The following is a 17,538-nucleotide window of genomic DNA, read 5'->3' on the forward strand; positions in this document are numbered from 1 at the left end:
TTTAACTACTGAGCCACATCCCTGACCCTTTTTATTTTTTATTTCAAGACAGGGTCTCACTAGGTTGCTTACAGTCTTGCTAAGTTGCTGAGGCTGGTTTGAATTTGCAATTCTCTTGTCTCAGCCTCCCAGGCTACTGGGACTCCAGGCAAGCACCACCACACCTGGCCCTGTCCTTCTTATTTTGTTTTGAGACAGGGTCTTGCTAAATTGCTGAGGCTGGCCTTCAATTTGCTATCCTTCTGCCTCAGCCTCCTGAGACACTGGGATTATAGGCATGAGCCACCATGCCTAATTTCAACAAGCATTTCTAGAGTGGTCCCTAAGTGTCCAGTAATCTGTTCAAGCATACAAAGGTGAACAGGGCAGTGCCTGTCCTGAGATGCTCATGACCTGATTAGAGTTTTTGGGCAGACCTGAGCCATGGTCCTCAGCGCAAGCCTCTTAGAGGAGCCTAGGAAGGCAAAGTGATTCAGCTGTTTAGATCCTGAAGTCTAACACCTAAGGGGCTTTCCTCGCACATGCCACATGTACCTCTAACTCAACACACCCCAAACTGAGCTCCAGGCTTCCATCTAAAATCTTGCGTCTCTACCATAGCTCAGAGGATGGTTAGTGTCATCACTTCTATCTTCACTAAAAATATCCACTTCCACTTTCCCTCTCCTTCCCTATCCCCAATAGCTTCTAAGTTACCATGTGATGTCAGGTGTCTCTCTGATGTTTCTGGAGCCATTCCCATCCCTGGCATCCCAGTACCAAGGTACTTGAACGGAAATGTCTTGCTGGGCTATGGCAGCAGTGACTGAACTGGTTTCTTGCTTCCAGCCTCTCCCTGTCTAACATCTGCCACACCTGCCCCTACTACGTTCCCTAGAAAGAGACCAGACTCTGCCCTCCTCCTGCCTCCAGGAAAAGGTCCAGGCTCCTTAAAGGAGACTTTCTCAATCTGGCCTCACCTATCTTCCCACCCTCATCCCCTGTCTATGCTCTGGTCTCTAGGAACTGCTGCCTGGATTCCCTGAAAACACCATTTATATCTAAGCCTCAGCCCTACTGCTCAGGAGTTCCCTCTACTTAGAACAGTCATTCCTTTCTCTGCTGGAGAGCAGATGTTCTGTCTGCTCAGGGCCCAGCTAAACTGCTTTCCATTTTGCAAAGCCTACCGTACCCCAGGATGCCTAAAACCCAGCATTCTGACAGCATTTTGTACAAACTCTTATTCAGAACTGATCAAATTCTAATATAACTTCTTTTATCCATTCAGTTATTCTTAACATAGCCCCTGACACACAGGATGAATTTAATAAATGCTCACTATCTAAATGGACTGAGAACCATTGATAGGAAACTTCACTTTCAGACGACCCATAATAAAGTCATAGGTAGAACCTAAGAAAAGAGAAAGGCTTGAAAAACTGGCTCAAATGCTGACATCCACCTATTCTTCCTCATTCTCGTTTTCTCTATAGCTTCCCAAGACCAAAAGTCCTAGTCCCTGAAGGTGGTCAGATGCTGGAATTACCAAAGTAACCTGCAGCAATCCTTATGGATGATTACTCTGATGCTCTGGGCAGTGCTGGCCTCCACAAAGACAAGCCCAGAAATCCAACAGCTCTCCAGCTAGGTGAATGAGCTGTGGACAGCAGTTCTTACCATATGGGAAGCTTGCTGATACGCAAGTTACTACTCTTCACTATCTCTACCTGCAGACACCACATCATGCCATCCCAGAGTAGTATACATAGGGTCCACCACACCTTGGGACTGGCATTCTTTGGCAGCACACACCTGCCTATCAACAGACACATCAAAAGCAGTCAGTACTGGTGAGAGGCTGCAGCAGTCTGAAGATGTGGGATTCCAACCAGAGTGGAGGATGGAAAAGTAAAATGAACATTCTTTCTTTTAAAAATTTATTATAGTTGAAATTATTAAATAGAATCAAGGATGTCATTCTTTCTGCATAAGAAAACTGAATAGATATTCAAAAGTATAGATATACATGCGTCTATAATTCTAAAACTAATAGTTAAGAAAGCCAAGAAGTGATGTGGCTAAAATGAAAGCAAATCTGTTTTGTTTTGTTTTTTGTTTGTTTTTGGCCCAAATCAAAAAGAACTCAGGAGTAGAGATGTAATAACTATTTCAAAATAACTGCATATTAAGAGTAAAATCCTAATACAGCTAAGCACTACCATATTTTAAAGTACAATAAAGAAAGTCATGGAGTAAAATATAAAAAAATTACAAATGTCTTCATATTACCATTATATTACAAAAATATTATAAATTCTTAAGACAGTGAAACACAGGTGGGGGAAAAAGAAGCAAGTTAAAGGGAATTTTGTGGAGGGTATAAAAACATGGTTAAGACAGGGATCAAAAAACTCCCTTAGTCATAGCTCCCCCACCCCACTAGCTTCATCTTCCCACCTATAAACAGTCAAATGATGTGTAAAAAGAGGAAGAAGTCAGAATCAAGGAAGCTAAATCCAGTGGTGGAACTCAAGGAGTGTTTCTTCTTAAAAACCAAAAAAACCAAAGCCTAAGAAATTCTTTATGCCAGGGATTTTATGCCCTCTGAGAGAAAAGACATTTTCAAGTTTTTCAACCCGGAGCATTTCAGAAACAACAGTAGGCATTTTGATTAATTAGACAGCCACCCATAGAGACTGTGTCCTAAATCTATCAGGAAAGCAACGTTGAGGACAATAGTGTCAAGAAAAATGCAGGTCACAGGCCAACCTCAGAAGTCAACCTTAACAAATGGCATCAATGGTCAGTCCTGAGGAGTTATTAAATATAAATTCTAAATACATGGAGTCCTCTATTATCTATTAATGAATCAGAGTTCTACACTCTCAAATGTTCCAAATATCTCAAGCATAATCGCTACATGAATGAAAGCATTAATAAATTTGCAAGCTGGCTCTGTGGTCTTCCTGCTTCTAGGATCCCTTTTCCTCCTCCAGACCTTCGATTCCTTATGTCATCAGTGTTATCAGGCTCTGTGTCTGTTTTGCCCACTGCTGTATCCACACAGGATATAACACCACCTGACACATAGTAGGAGTTCATTTGTTAAACAATTGAATCCCACTGCTATCTGGGAAGCCAGCAAACCAAACCAGAAAACAAGACTCTTTTTAAGAGTTTGGCCAAATTAATACTCAAGGGTGAGGATCTTTTCTAAAAAGCCACCTTTACAATAGCACACTGTGGCAAGACAGAGTCTCTCTGTCTCTTATGATCATTCAGCTATAGTCTGAATAAAATGGTTATCAGAGAAGGGTCATGCATTAGATGAGACAGTGGCTCCTTTTCTATGTTCTTACCAGTTTTATTTTAGAAGAAAGATTTTCTGGCAGTTTTGTTTTCAGTTGACTTGTTTCCTTGAATGTTGGTGGAAATCCACTCAGGAAAGCCAAATCTTGCATTAGCACTAACCCAGGGACTTCTTTATCTGTTGTCTAAAATAAGGAGGGAAAAAACACAACTCACTGTCCACATCAAGAAGCTGAGTGAAAACTTAGAGTTCTTACTAATTAAGAGCTTACTGCATTGTACAAACTTCAAAATAGAATGGTGAGATTACTTAAATCAACATTCATTAACACTGGTAAGCTGGGCTCAGAGAAAAAGGTTCTCAAAGGAAAAGGGCTTCATTATTCACACTTTTATTCTAGTCTAATGCAAAAATACAATTAAATTTAAAATGGCATACCAAGTAGCCTCTCCAAACTGTCTGTCTGCTATTTCCTTTAAACACTCCAGCATGGGCATCTTCAACTACAATGAAGAATACAGTAAACAAGCATATTTTTAACAAATACTTAACTGTTATCTGGCAGAACATTTTGAGAGCTATTAAAGGAGCATAATACATCATCTCAAAAACAAAGCAGTTAGGAAAGACAAAATTAACACATTCAGCAAAGGAGGAACAACGAAAGTTGGTGTACAATTAAACATTAAATTTTCATTACCTAGCCATTCACACAGGCAGCAGAAATGTGGACTGAGTTTTGGAAGTAATCAAATTTAAACTGGATCTTCAGTTAGGGTTGTAGCTGAGTGGTAGAATGCTTGCCTAGCATGAGCAAGGCCCTGGATTCAATCCCCAGCACCACAAAGAAGGAACATCTCCCCCAAAACAAGGATGAAAATTGTATCTCAGCTGGGCACAGTGGTGCATGCCTTTAATCCCAGCAGCTTGGGAGGCTGAGGCAAGAGGATCAGAAGTTCAAAGTCAGCATCAGCAACTTAACAAGGCCCTAAGCAACTTAGTGAGACCCTGTCTTAAAATGAAAAAAAAATTTTTTTAAAGCAGGGGAAGGGGGCAGGCTGGAGACGTGGCTCAGTGGTTCAGTGCCCCTGGGTTCAATCCTGGTATCAAAAAAAAGAAAGAAAATTGGATCTCAAAAGAAGGAAATGACAGGATGACAGAAATCACAGATATAAGAGCAAACATGGATACATTTGAGAAAAAAGAGAACTGCTCAACTAGAGTAAAATATTTGGCAACTTATGTACCATTATGTACAACTTATGTACCAGCAAGCAAGGGTAACCAAAGGGGCCCTTGAATACCAGGTGGTGCATCATTTATCTGAACAGCAGGGAACCACTAGATCCTTTAGCTCCTTAAGAGGAGAATTTTCTCATGATGAGTTTCTAAAATTCAATTTGAATAGAGCAGATTCCATTGGGGTGAGGATAACATAGTCCGACTAGGAGAGGTTTTCTAAAGTAATGGGCACAAGTGAATCAACAAATTTGCTGTTGATACTCAGGAATCATGGGAAATGGGAGAGTGGTCAGAAGGCTCTGAATCTGATCCCCAAGATGGGGAAAGAAAGTAAGTTCTGCAAATTATAGCCTAGCAAGACAGATGTCAATCCTAGAAAAGTCTCTAGTGAGTCCCTGGAAAAAGAAGCTTTGAAATACACTAACTTTAAAGGAAGTACTGGGCATTAAAAGCATGCCTTCGCTGAGAATGAATTTATCAGATCATCTCTCTCCCTCTCTCCAAGGTTATAGTGGGTGCTACACTGGTTGATCAGACGCCTAACAGATCTGATATATATCTGTATGTAAGCTCAGCAGACCTGCAATAGTATTCTCAAGCAAACTTCATAGATACAACAGATATTCAGGCTGGACCCTGAACTGGGTAGATCATAACATAAATAATTCCACCTGAAGGACGTGAATTCTGAGGTCATAACCATCAAGGTTCTGCCTTGAAGAACGATAGATCAAGGTTCTGGAAGATATGAGAGGTGTGTCTGTCAAATGTGTGAATTCTTGACTAGAGCAATGAATCAAATCTAGCAAAATAAAATCTCCTACAAACAAAGTAAGATCTAGACATGGCATCAAAAACCAACTATGCAAACATAAATCTAAATATGTATTTGAGCATTAGCATATAACTTTTTTAAAGAGACTTGGGAGTTTTAGTTGATAGTTCATGATATGGCCCTACTGAATTTCCATTACATTTTTGTGCTTGTAAACAGAAGTAAAGCACTTAGACTCCTGTCACCAACTCATCAGGAAACCCTGTGAGACTGACCTTAAAAATGTCCAGAATCAGAACTGAGGATGTAGCTCTGTGGTACAGTGCTTGCCTAGCAAGTGTGAGGCCTTGGGCTCACCCCCGGGTACTGTAAGAATAGAATAGAGTAGAGTAAAATAGAAATAAATAAATAATTCAGGAATCTAAAGCCAAACTCTTCTCAGCTGTATCACACCACCCTGATCTAACCACTTTCTCTCTTTCCTGAATCATTACAATTTTTTCCTCTCCTCAATCTATTTTCACCACAGCAGTCAAACTGATCTTTCTGGAATATAAGTTAGATTTTGTTATTCCTCTACCCCAAATCCTCCAATGATCCTCTATTACACTCTGAGCTAAATAAAACCAAACTCCTCAATGCAGCTATGAGGGTCTGCGTTTTTTACCTCCCCCCACATTCCCATTACTTCTCTATGCTTATCTCTGTCCACTCCTCTCCAAACACACTGGCCTCCTTACTCTTCAAACAGGCCAGACACATTCCTGCCTCAGGACCTTTGTACTAGTTTTTCCACTTATCCAGATCACTCTTGCTGCAAATGTTCATTTTGCTGGCTCTCTTATCTTCATGTTTTTATTGAAAAATCATCTTTTCAGTGATGCCTGCCCCTACCACCCAATTTGAAATTACCATCCCATATCCTCTATCTGATGTTTCCTCTATCTTACTCCATTTCTCTCTGCAATATTTATCTTATGTGGACTACATAATCTACTCATTTGTTGGGAGTAAACTCTAAGGGCAGAGACTTTCATTCATCTGTTCACTGTAGCACCTTCAGCACAGAGGACAGTACCCAGCACATAGCAGGGACTTAGTAACAAGCTCTTACTGAATTCATGGTCCTGCTTTCCTTGTACAAATTGAGCCATATGAAATGGAAGTAGTTTGTAAATGCCAGTTTAGTCCAGAGGCAATATGAATTGCCCTGGAAGAAATCATTTCCTTTGTATCAAAGGGTATGAGCTTGCCTAGGAAAACCACTCCACTGAGATGACCTGGATCCAGACTTCTGGGTTGGAATATGTGATTGCTGAAGCACAAAGGAGTTCAGCGACATATCTACAGTGTGAAAGGGGACAGTCATGTGCTTGGAAAGTTAAAATTTTCCTTCCAAACTAAAAATAACTTGTGCACCAGGAAGCCAGCACTTCATTAAACATCATTCAGAATACAAACTGGTGAGTGGTAACATTTTGGCTCAATGAAGAAATTATACAAGAATACCATAAACTCCCAGGCAATCAAAAAACAAATTAGGAGTTAGATTATAAGTACTACAGGATACAGACAAGTAAAAATGAAGTCATTGTGAATGTTCTAGTCCAGGAGCTCCATGGAGGCAGCAGAACTTGAGATGGGCCAAGAAAGGAAGTAGGTAGGGAGGTGTGGATGCACAGAAGCCCAGCATCTCCTTGTGAGAGGACTCTGACAGTTGGTGACGCACAGAGAGGGGGATCAAAAGCATAGTCAAGGAAATGAAAGCTGAATCCTGAACACCTGGAGGAGATTATACCATGTGAAAACCAAATTTAATTACTAAAGCATTTTCTTCACAAAAAGAGGAAAGTGGTAAGTGGAGGATTTTCACATTTATCTGATAGTCACATGCTAGACAGAGAGGAACTTCCCAGGCAGACAGGGTGCTAGAAGTCTATCACTGGAATCTGAGAAGGAATGCAGACCAGGAAATGAGATAAGTAAGATATGAATCTAAGAATTACTTGCAATTAAAGCAAATGATAGGATGAGGTTAATTATTAGTTATGGAGGTAAAAAGTAGAAAAGGGGCAAAGATGGTTCCAAAGATTTAGACTGGGAGTAGACACGGACAGAAGCAGAGATAGAGAACTAGACTAAGTGTTGCAGGCCTGGGCTTGGCAGCCCAGCGGTCAGGTGGGAGGACAGGTTCTGGACATCTAAAGATGTGGTGCAGTTTTTTTCAGTGTTATAATTTTATGAAGGCACTCATCGTCTTCATGAGGGCTCAGCCTTCATGCCTAATCACCTACCAAAGCTTCTACCTCCTATTAACATCACCCTGAGGCTCAGGACTTCAATATGTGAATTCCGGAAGAAACACAAAACATTCTGTCCATAATACCTATGTAAGTAGATGATTCAGAATATAAACTATGAATGCTCCAGGTATGTTCTGCCAAACTTCAGGAGTTAAATAGTGTGTGTGGGGGGGGGCCCTTCTGAATAACTTACGGTGAAGAAAATAAGGTAATGATGAGTACCAGACTGAAGATCCTCACCAGGCATTCAGCATAAAAAATGGGGAAATGTGGATTTCAGGGAATAAAAGATACACAATCCTTTTCTGAGATTAGACATGACATACAAAGCCCATAAAATGGCAGTTCCTTGGCTCTTCTTTGTGTGTTTTTAGTTATCAGACACTTCTCTAAAACTGAATCATTTCTATCTTTAGATATTCAATCATTTCCTATGGTAGGTGATTAGGACTGAAGGCCAAGCTCTCATGAAAGGGAAGTGCCTTTATACAATTGTAACTCATGGCATGAAACTGTACCACATCTTTAGATGTCCAGAACCTGCCCTCCAGCCAAGTCCAGGCCTGGCCTTTGTGAATTTTGTCATTCAAACATCAATGACAATAAGATTTTAAAATATCCACAAAAAAGAGCTTACCATCCTTAGTGCTTTCAAAAACAACCACTGAGACATTAGTAGAAGGGTTTTTTGGTTTTGCAATGTTGAATATATCGCTGGCAGAATGAAAAGAAGGATAAAGAGATGGTAGATCCTTCAAGGTGCTGTTGGCCGGCAGGGGCGGGTCCAGGATGAGCATTGGCACCTTGATGCAGTGCGTCAGCAGACACTCCAACTGCTTCTCACTTAGAGAAAATACCAGCACACTTAAAACGACATTCCTGAAATTTAATCAGCTACAAAAAGCTTGTTGGCACTACTAAATTGGGGCATTTTTTCTACAGCTTATATTTTAAAAAATCATTATATTTTAACAAATGAGGAATTTTATCTCAAGAATATAAAAACTTAGTAAGTTAGCAAGTGTGGCATGAAATTAACAAGTTGAACTCTGAAGATAAAGTTTTCGAACTCCTATTACTGAAATAAGATTGCCACCCAAATTTACTAACTCAAAAGCAAACAGATTTATAGCATTTTATTATTATCATTTTACAGACTATTCAAAATTACAGTGAAGCCCATCACCTGGAACTAGGTAGATCCCGATTAACAGAATGTCATGCTACTGGATATAATTAATCAGTTCCAGTTAGAAAACAATTGAAGACATTGAATGTAACACTATACTGATGCAAATTAAAGGAATTGTATGGGGCTAAGGTGTGGCTCAGTAGTACAGTGCTTGCCAAGTATATGTGAGGCACTGGGTTCCATTCTCAGCACCACAAATAAGTAAATGAATAAAATAAAGGTCCATCAATTTCTAAAAAAAAAAAAGTTTAAAAAATAGCAAATGTATCATGGTTCTAACATGAATTTACATGAGCTATTTCTATCTGAATATAAGAAATACCTAAAACAAATAAATTACTTAAATAAACAAATGGCAAGTAAGAAATCTAGAATATTCACAAAGTTAAACAATATATAAAATTGTTCAACCTCCCTTAAAAAAAATCAAAGAAATGCAAAAGAAAACAATGAGGAATCACCTTTTGTTTACTCAATTAGCACCCATCTACAAATGAGAGCTCAGCATTAGTGTTATACAGTAAGGCCCAATACACATGCTCCACTGAGGCATGCTGATGTCACCCCACCTGGGAATAGTTCTTGGGAAAGCAATGTGGCAACATATACATATGTTATATATGAAACAGGTGTTCATCTATACTGAAGGGTGAAACATGAAGATAATGTATCAATGTAAAAATAGCAATGACTATAACATTTAGAGACAAAGCTACATAATTAACAGGAAGAGATGATTAAACATGGAGGGCACTTAGAACTATCTTTATAACTTTTTTCCTAAAGTTTAATGGTTAAATGGAGAAGTGGCAGTTAACAGGAATTTCTGCTAGTCAGTAAGTCAGTTAGGTCTGATTCAAATCAAATGTATCTAGCAAGATATACATATCTGATGCTTGTCACTGGGTAAAATCCCCTTCCCACAGGCCCTTAAATACATACAGTTTGACAGCTGTGTAAGATAAGAAAATATATAGTGAACATGTCATTAAATGATAGATACAAACTTTATCATTTAAGAATTTAAGAAGGTCAAGATAGGTGAGTAGGACTCTAACCCTTCCAAAAACAATAAGGCTTTAATTGGCTAGAACCCAAATGACCAGAGCTCTCAAGCAGCATATCCTTCATGGCACTGTTTCCCTCCTAATGGATGCATTTAACTTGGGGGGTCAAAAACTAGCAGAGAAGGGACTAAATATAATTAGAAATATAAAAATATTGTGCATCCTAAAAAAATCTGGAAATTTAATTTTCAGTCTTACAATTTTTATCAATGCAAAGAAATCAAACTGCTTACCTCTTCTTTGTTGGTTCTGTTGTGTTCTTCCCAAGGATTTCTCTAAAAAAGCAAATATGATTTGTCACATATGCAAGGGCTAGTGCTAGTCCCAAATTTGAAAAAACATGGACTTCATAATGTTGATTTTCTTGGTTATACCACTGAGACTAGCATACGGGTAGGAAGCATAATAATGGGTACACCATTTATAATGCCAATAAATTATATGTGCCAATGAAATTTTATCAACAGCACTGTCCCAGTCCATTGTAACCAAGACAGTTCACATAAAATATAAGCTTTTATATTTTGCTAGTAAAACATGAGACCAGGCTATCAGTCATTTTCATGCACCGGGAATGTCTAACATGGACAGAATCTGTTGCATTTTAAAGTGCTAATGACCTGTAACTGGACTGTACATTTATAAAGAAGTGGGTGGAGAGGATCTCAACAAACACTCCTGAGGAGTCAGAGGGGAAGTTACGTCAGCCAACAACAGAACCCGAGGGTCTCCAGAAGTCCCTATGCCTTTCCCAGACAAAGCAAGTGAAATGACCAAGGTGACATATTGAAAAAAAGTACCAAATTTTCTAATTTCACAGTTCATGTCTTCATAAAAGGAAATATACTTTTGACGGTCTTTTAGATGAAAATAAATCTACAGGGCTATTGTACTTTTCAAAGAAAAAATCTATCAGAACATGAAGTTATTTTTTTGCATAATAAATCTTAATTTCATGGAGATATAAATTCTGGGACCTACCTGATCACAAAGACTAAGGCTCTTTTAGGAGGCTCCCTCACCTTTAGACCCCTGGGAGACCAAGCCATCTCTTCATAAAATGGCCATGGAAGTGACACCGGAATCTGGCAGTAATGGCTAGGCCCTCCTTAGGCACCAAGAACCATGCAAGGGTCAGGGGATGACTGTCTTGGTCTCATGATGGTGTGAGTTTCAGAGACAGATCTTTAATGGTGTATGAAAGTCACCTTATCCTCTCAAATGTAGGCTTCCTTGTACTCAAAGGAATGTGCTTTGTTTTGTTAAAATCAATGTTACCTCATTGCTTTCTGTTCCTCCTCCATCTGTTCTCTGACCTGTTGCAGTTCTTTCAGTAGTTCAAGATCTGTGCCATTCACCCAGGTGTAAACCACATCGATTGGCATGGGCAGACAGAGCCTATGGTAAACCCACAAGTCCTCCAGATTAAAAGCATGTTCATTTGACAGTAAGGTATAACAGAGTTTAAACTTAGAGGCTATGAAAAAAAAAATGCAAAAGTAATCTGATTAAGGCATATGATCACATAACTGCATGTTTTCCTAGAGCTGGGGGGCTAATATTTATCAAAACACCTTCTTTGTGGCTGGACTATGCAAGAAATTTCATGTTTCTTCACAACCACCTCATAAGGATGTTGAAATCACTGCCCTTTAAGGGTTATTTGGGAGTAGAGAGGGGTGGTCTCAGTTTAGATTAGATAAACTGCTAAATTCTCATATAGCAAACGAAGGAGCTGGGATTCAAATGCAGCTAAACATAGGGAAGAAATAAGAAGCTCAAAGAACAAGACACAAAGTTATCAAACAGTCCCAACGAAGACCTGGACCAATCACTGCAGCCTTCTTGGGCCCTGACGCCCCAAGCCAGGCCCTCCCCAGCTTCTTCTCCCTGCTCTCTATTTCCTTTGTTTTACTACACTTGGCCTTTCTGATGCCTTCTGCCAAAAGCACTCTTCCCCTTTCTCTCACTGACTACCAAAAACCTACCCATCTTCTAGGGCCAGGTCTAGACATGCTGACCTGTGACACAGGAGTTCATATATACATCTGGGTGTTGACATCACTTTGGATGATTCTGGTATTTTCCAAGCAACTAGTACAATTTGGGTTTTAGTTGTTTGTTTTTTTATTGTTGTTGTTTTACTCCTTGCCAAGCAGTACTGAAGCTTACTCTCCTTTTGTCCTCACATCATAGGCACAGGGTTAGGTTTTTGGCTACAACCATATTACTCAGTGTACAGCTAATTCTTTCATGGGAAAACAAATGCAATTTAGAGAGTAAATCTTTCAAATTATGGCAGAAAAAATGGTGACAATGACTACCACTTTTGGCTTTAAAAAAAGTAGGTGAGATGATTAAACAAAAGGAGTGTCTATTATTGAGTACTTAGTATACGCTGGCACTGTTCTAAGTCCTGCAGATTCAGCAATAAATAAAACAAAATCCAAATCTGTTTCTTTATGGGGCTTACATTCTGGAAGAGGGAAGACAGATAATAAACTGAATGAACAGATACAAAGTCAGATGTTAAATGTTATAGAAAAAATAAAGCAGGAAATGGAGGGTAGAAAATGTGTCTGTGTGGAGGTTCAGTTTTGGATAGGAAGATCAAAGATGACCTTGATGAAAGGTGGCATTGCAACCAAGATCTGAAGAAAATGTAGAAGCAAGGTAGTTGGGTTGCAAGAGAAGAATGGGTCAAAGAAAAGCAATAGTCTGTGCAAATGCCCTGAGGCATATGCATATCTGGCTTGTTTCAGGAATTGGGAGGGCAGTGCTCCAGGTGCAGATAAAGGAAACAAATGGAAGAAATTAGTTGGAGATAAAGTCAAAGAGGTAACAGGGAACCCAGGGCTTCCTTAGAAAAAGAGGAACCACTTTATACATTCAACTATGAACATATAACTCTGAATGTTGAGTGTTACCCATTTTTTTGTCAACATTCACCACTACGGAATAGTCTAATCTCCTCCTCGGTTTGCACCTAGTGCTCTGGGTACTCCAACTGTTTATCTTTACCCAAACGTAAGAACTCATAAGAACTTGTGCCTATGGACATACTTTTCCCTCTGCCTAGAACAGCCTCTCTAGCATGCTTCTTTTAACCATAATGATTGGCAGCAGATAGATGTGTTAGGAACATGAAGTTACGCGAACAATTCCATGAAACGGGCCTACTTGCTAGCCCTCCAATCTTTTCTTTCTTTCTTTCTTTTTTAAAGATATTTTTTAGTTGTCAATGACCTTTATTTTATTTATTTACACGCAGTGCTGAGGATGGAACCCAGTACCTCACGTAGGCTAGGCAAGCGCTCTACCACTGAGCTACAACCCCAGCCCCACATCTTTTCTTTTAAAAAGCAAATTGCCCAAGGCCACCCCTCTGGCTGAAGTCACTAGTCACAACAGTTAGCTGTAGGTCTGTTCTCTGGGAGAAGGAAGATATATCCAAAGCCTTCTCCACAATAAGAAGAACCCAAGTTTACCTTAGGGGAACTTTGTGACCTTTATACTGAAAAAACAGCCTCTACCTGAGAGCAAAGCCTGTCCAAGAAAGGGACATGACCTTTGTCCTTGGGAAGACCCACAGAGCACTCCTAGGCACATTCCCACCTGCTAAGTTGTTTATCTACAAATAAGAGGAGAGATCTGCTGTGCCAGGTGTCCCTGACTCAGTCAGGCTAGGTGGGGACCCATAGCAACCCCCTAGCAGCCACCAATCAGCATGAGACAGGGAAATACCTGGGATGCCAGATGACCCTCCCAGTAGTTTATGGTGTTGGGAAACCATGTAGTTCAGCAGGAACACCCCCTCTTGGCTTAAACCAATCAGTTCAAATGAATCCCCCTCTTTAGTAACCAATCACCCCTACCCAACTTGTTCCTCCCAGTGAATGTGCTAATCATGTTTTAGAGTTGTTATTTGATTTTCCTGCGGTGTGTGATGATTTGCTGAGAGATGCTATGATGCATGTGGGGGTCCCTGCCTTATCCAAAGAATGTATAAAACTGCTGCAAACCCTGGGCTCAGGGCCTCTCAGCGTCACCAGTTGCTGTGTCACCAGTTGCTGTGTGCGTGTGGAGGACCGAGCTAGCTCGCAATAAACACCTCTTTGCTGCTTACATCGATCTTGGTCTCTGGTGGTCTTTTGGGGGTCCCGAATTCGAGCATAACAATACAGACCAAATATTCTAACACTCAGCAAAACCAGTTAATCAAAAGGAAAGCCCACCAACTAGAGAATCTGCAAAATCAAGCTCCAGTTACAACTGGTCAGTGCAGGCCAAGGTGACCCAGGGTTATCTTTAGAATGTCATTTTAATCTCAATATATTAGTGCCTCCCACCCCTGTGGGTTTCATTTGGGTACCTGAGAGTAAAAGGCACTTAAAAATCTGATGCAATCCTACTGTCAGTCAAAAGTGCCCTCTTAGGGAATAATGCTAGAAACTTCCCAAAGACTTGGGAACAAAGGGGCACAAAATGCTGATATGACCTACTCTTTCCCTTGAGGGTGCTACTTTCTCCTCCCTTCTAATAAACTTTGCTATACTTCTACAACGCTTTATGTCTACCTTGAAATCTCTTGCAAGAACACAAGAGCCTTTAGAAAGACACAATGTGACCTCCGTGTCCCCTCCTCAGTCAAAAACAACCTCCTTTCCCAGTCTCTCCTCTCTCCTTACTGCCCCAAGAGAATTTATTGCATAACATGCAGCTTTCACAATACTTTGCATTAGAAGGAGTCCTTGGCATATTGTGTGTACTATTTTTTATAAATGCATATATATCTTTCAGTAGATAAAGTACCCCTGGGGCAGAAATGGTATCATGCATTGTGTGCTGCTTCATTATTTCCTCTTTCCTACATCTTCAGGCTCTCTCTCCTTACTGTAACAATATGCAAAAGCTTCCCCATCTAAGTTTTTCTTGCATTTATCTATATAAATGGTTCACAAACATTAGTAGACATAAAAATATGTTATAAAACATATTGCTAGGCTCCATCCCTACAGTTTCTAATTGAATAGGTCCAGAGCGGGGCCTCAGAATTCTCTTTTCTGACAAGTTCCCATGTAACACTGATGCTGCTGGTCTGGGAAATTACACTTTGATGAAACTCAGTTGATTTATATTCAGGCTATATTTCACTTTTGTGCCCACTAAAATGCCAGTTCTATATAAGGTTAATGAATTCATCTTGCTCAGCATCATATGGCCTAGAATAGTGCCTGGTGCATAAGTGGTGTTTAAACAATTTGTTAGATAAATAACTATAGTTTATTCCTTCAGTATATACATCAATGTTTCCCATTAAAATAAAATCTATTTGACTCACAATGCCCACGTGCAAATTATCCAAGGTCATCTCGCTTATAATCTCGCTTAAATGGTTTCTGTTCAGACTAAAAATAAATTTTAAAAAAGTGCTTGAATGATATAGCTTAAAAAGTTAAAGGGGGAAGGGAAATTGCATGGAAATGGAAGGAGACCCTCATTGTTATACAAAATAACATATAAGAGGAGGTGAGGGGAAAGGGAAAAAAAAAACAAGAGAGAGAAATGAATTACAGTAGATGGGGTAGAGAGAGAAGATGGGAGGGGAGGGGAGGGGAGGGGGATAGTAGAGGATAGGAAAGGCAGCAAAATACAACAGACACTAGTATGGCAGTATGTAAAAATGTGGATGTGTAACCAATGTGATTCTGCAATCTGTATATGCGGTAAAAATGGGAGTTCATAAACCCACTTGAATCAAATGTATGAAATATGATATGTCAAGAACTTTGTAATGTTTTGAACAACTAATAAAAAAAAAAGAAAGAAAAAAAAAGTTAAAGGGGAAGGGGCTGGGCTGGGGACATGACTCAAGTGGTAGCACACTTGCCTAGCATGCGTGAGGCCCTGGGTTCGATCCTCAGCACCACATTAAAAAAAATAAAATAAAGATTAAAAAAAAAAAAAGTTAAAGGAGGATTGCATATTCTGAAGCTTTGCTTATAAAGTAATTATTTTTGCTTTTAATGACTTTTAATAGAATCAAGAGCTACTCATATATGTTCAATTGAGGAAAATAAGTATATAATCCATTTATACATTGGCTCTTCTTTCTATTAAGACTGTTCTTACATGGTTGGTTTAATTCTTTGATGAAACTGAAAACCTACGAGAGATCGTGTGATCTGCTCAAGCTTATGAGTCAGTTGTTTTTCCATCAGACATGAAGGTGGTGAGTCTGAATCTTTCATTCTAACCACAAGACCACTGTCTTGATTCCTAGATGAGAAGGAAGGCTTTAACTCAGCTGAGGTCTAACTCACCAATGACTCAAAACCAAAGCAGTGGTGACAAAAATCTAATACAATTTTTAACTATTATTTAGTTTAGGTTAATATTAAAGTCACTTACTAGACCCTTTGTTCTACATTGTAAAAAGGAGACAAGAAAACACAGAATTTAAATGGTTGGAAGAGATTTTACATATTTTACCTGACAAAACTGAGTCCCAAATGACTCACTATCTCACAATTAGTAGCAGTTGATAATTTATACATTCACTTGTTACTGACTATAGAGAGAGAGGGTTTCTTCTTCAATGAAGGCAAATAACATTAAAAAGATATGTATATCTACTAGCAAAAGAATGAAAGATTTTCATAAACATTATGGTATCTTAAAATATATTAGAACATGTGATGTATCTGATCCACTTTCTGTCACCATTAATACTTGACAATTTTTTTAGCATGCTTACATAAAAATCAAACTGCACTTAAGTGTAATCTAAAATTAGGAGAAATATGTCACACAAAGATTTTCAAAAGTTGTTTAGAAAGAAAACAAGAATATTTGATTAAAACTGCTAAATGCAAAATGTAGATTTTCTTTCTTTTCTCTCTTTCTTGATACCAGGGATTGAACTTGGGTATTCAATCACTGAGCCACATCCCCAGCCCTATTGTTTAATATTTTATTTAGAGACAGGGTCTTACTGAGTTGCTTAGTGCCTCACTTTTTGCTGAGTCTGGCTTTGAACTCATGATCCTTCTGTCTCAGCCTCCTGAGCTGCTGGGATTACAGGTGTATGCCATGGCGCCCAGCTACTTCATTTATTTTAAAACAAGATGTTTAGATGTTGCTTTGGGTAAGTATATGAAAGAAACCTACACTCACACAGACATGTAGTAAAAAAAAGGGTGGGAATATTTCATATATATTTTGGTATTAGTATATATTCTTTTCTGATACCAACAGAAGTAGCAGCTTTTTAAGTATTAAAGCAACATTCAAATAATAAATTTAAATATTAAAGCAATGTGGAACCTGAAACATTAATGAGCTTCTGGTCCTTTTACATTAAAATCCATTGGTCTTTGCTGTATTTTGAACAGTGTTTTCATGCAAGATTCTGTAACATCATTCCTTGGTTATTTGGGGGGGAAAAAAAAGAGCTTATTCACTTATGCAGGTCTGCCAAATGTTGAAACACTTCATTAATCTTCTTTTTCTTTTTTTAAAGAGAGAGTGAGAGAGGGAGAGAGAATTTTTAATATTTATTTTTTAGTTTTCGGCGGACACAGCATCTTTGTTTGTATGTGGTGCTGAGGATCAAACCCAGGCCGCACGCATGCCAGGCGAGCGCGCTACCACTTGAGCCACATCCCCAG

The 17,538-nt window shown here is 39.2% G+C and overlaps 1 protein-coding gene across 6 annotated transcripts in view; it reads right to left on the reverse strand.

Annotated features, from left to right (window-relative positions):
• Gnptab (N-acetylglucosamine-1-phosphate transferase subunits alpha and beta) overlaps window positions 1–17,538 on the reverse strand; it is a 75,587-nt gene that overhangs the window by 32,692 nt on the left and 25,357 nt on the right. For 4 of the 6 annotated variants that reach the window (XM_076855019.1, XM_076855023.1, XM_076855022.1 and 1 more), the window contains exons 3-7: window positions 11,147–11,266; window positions 10,102–10,143; window positions 8,247–8,473; window positions 3,728–3,792; window positions 3,339–3,473 (exon numbers count right to left, since the gene is read on the reverse strand). In XM_076855019.1, coding sequence (XP_076711134.1) covers window positions 3,339–3,473; window positions 3,728–3,792; window positions 8,247–8,473; window positions 10,102–10,143; window positions 11,147–11,266 — 589 coding nt within the window. Of the gene's footprint in view, window positions 1–3,338; window positions 3,474–3,727; window positions 3,793–5,581; window positions 5,641–8,246; window positions 8,474–10,101; window positions 10,144–11,146; window positions 11,267–17,538 lie in introns of those variants that run through there. The other 2 variants (XM_076855020.1, XM_076855024.1) reach the window with 2 other exon arrangements.

This window comes from Callospermophilus lateralis, chromosome 4, assembly GCF_048772815.1.
Source record: "Callospermophilus lateralis isolate mCalLat2 chromosome 4, mCalLat2.hap1, whole genome shotgun sequence".
NCBI lineage: Eukaryota > Metazoa > Chordata > Mammalia > Rodentia > Sciuridae > Callospermophilus > Callospermophilus lateralis.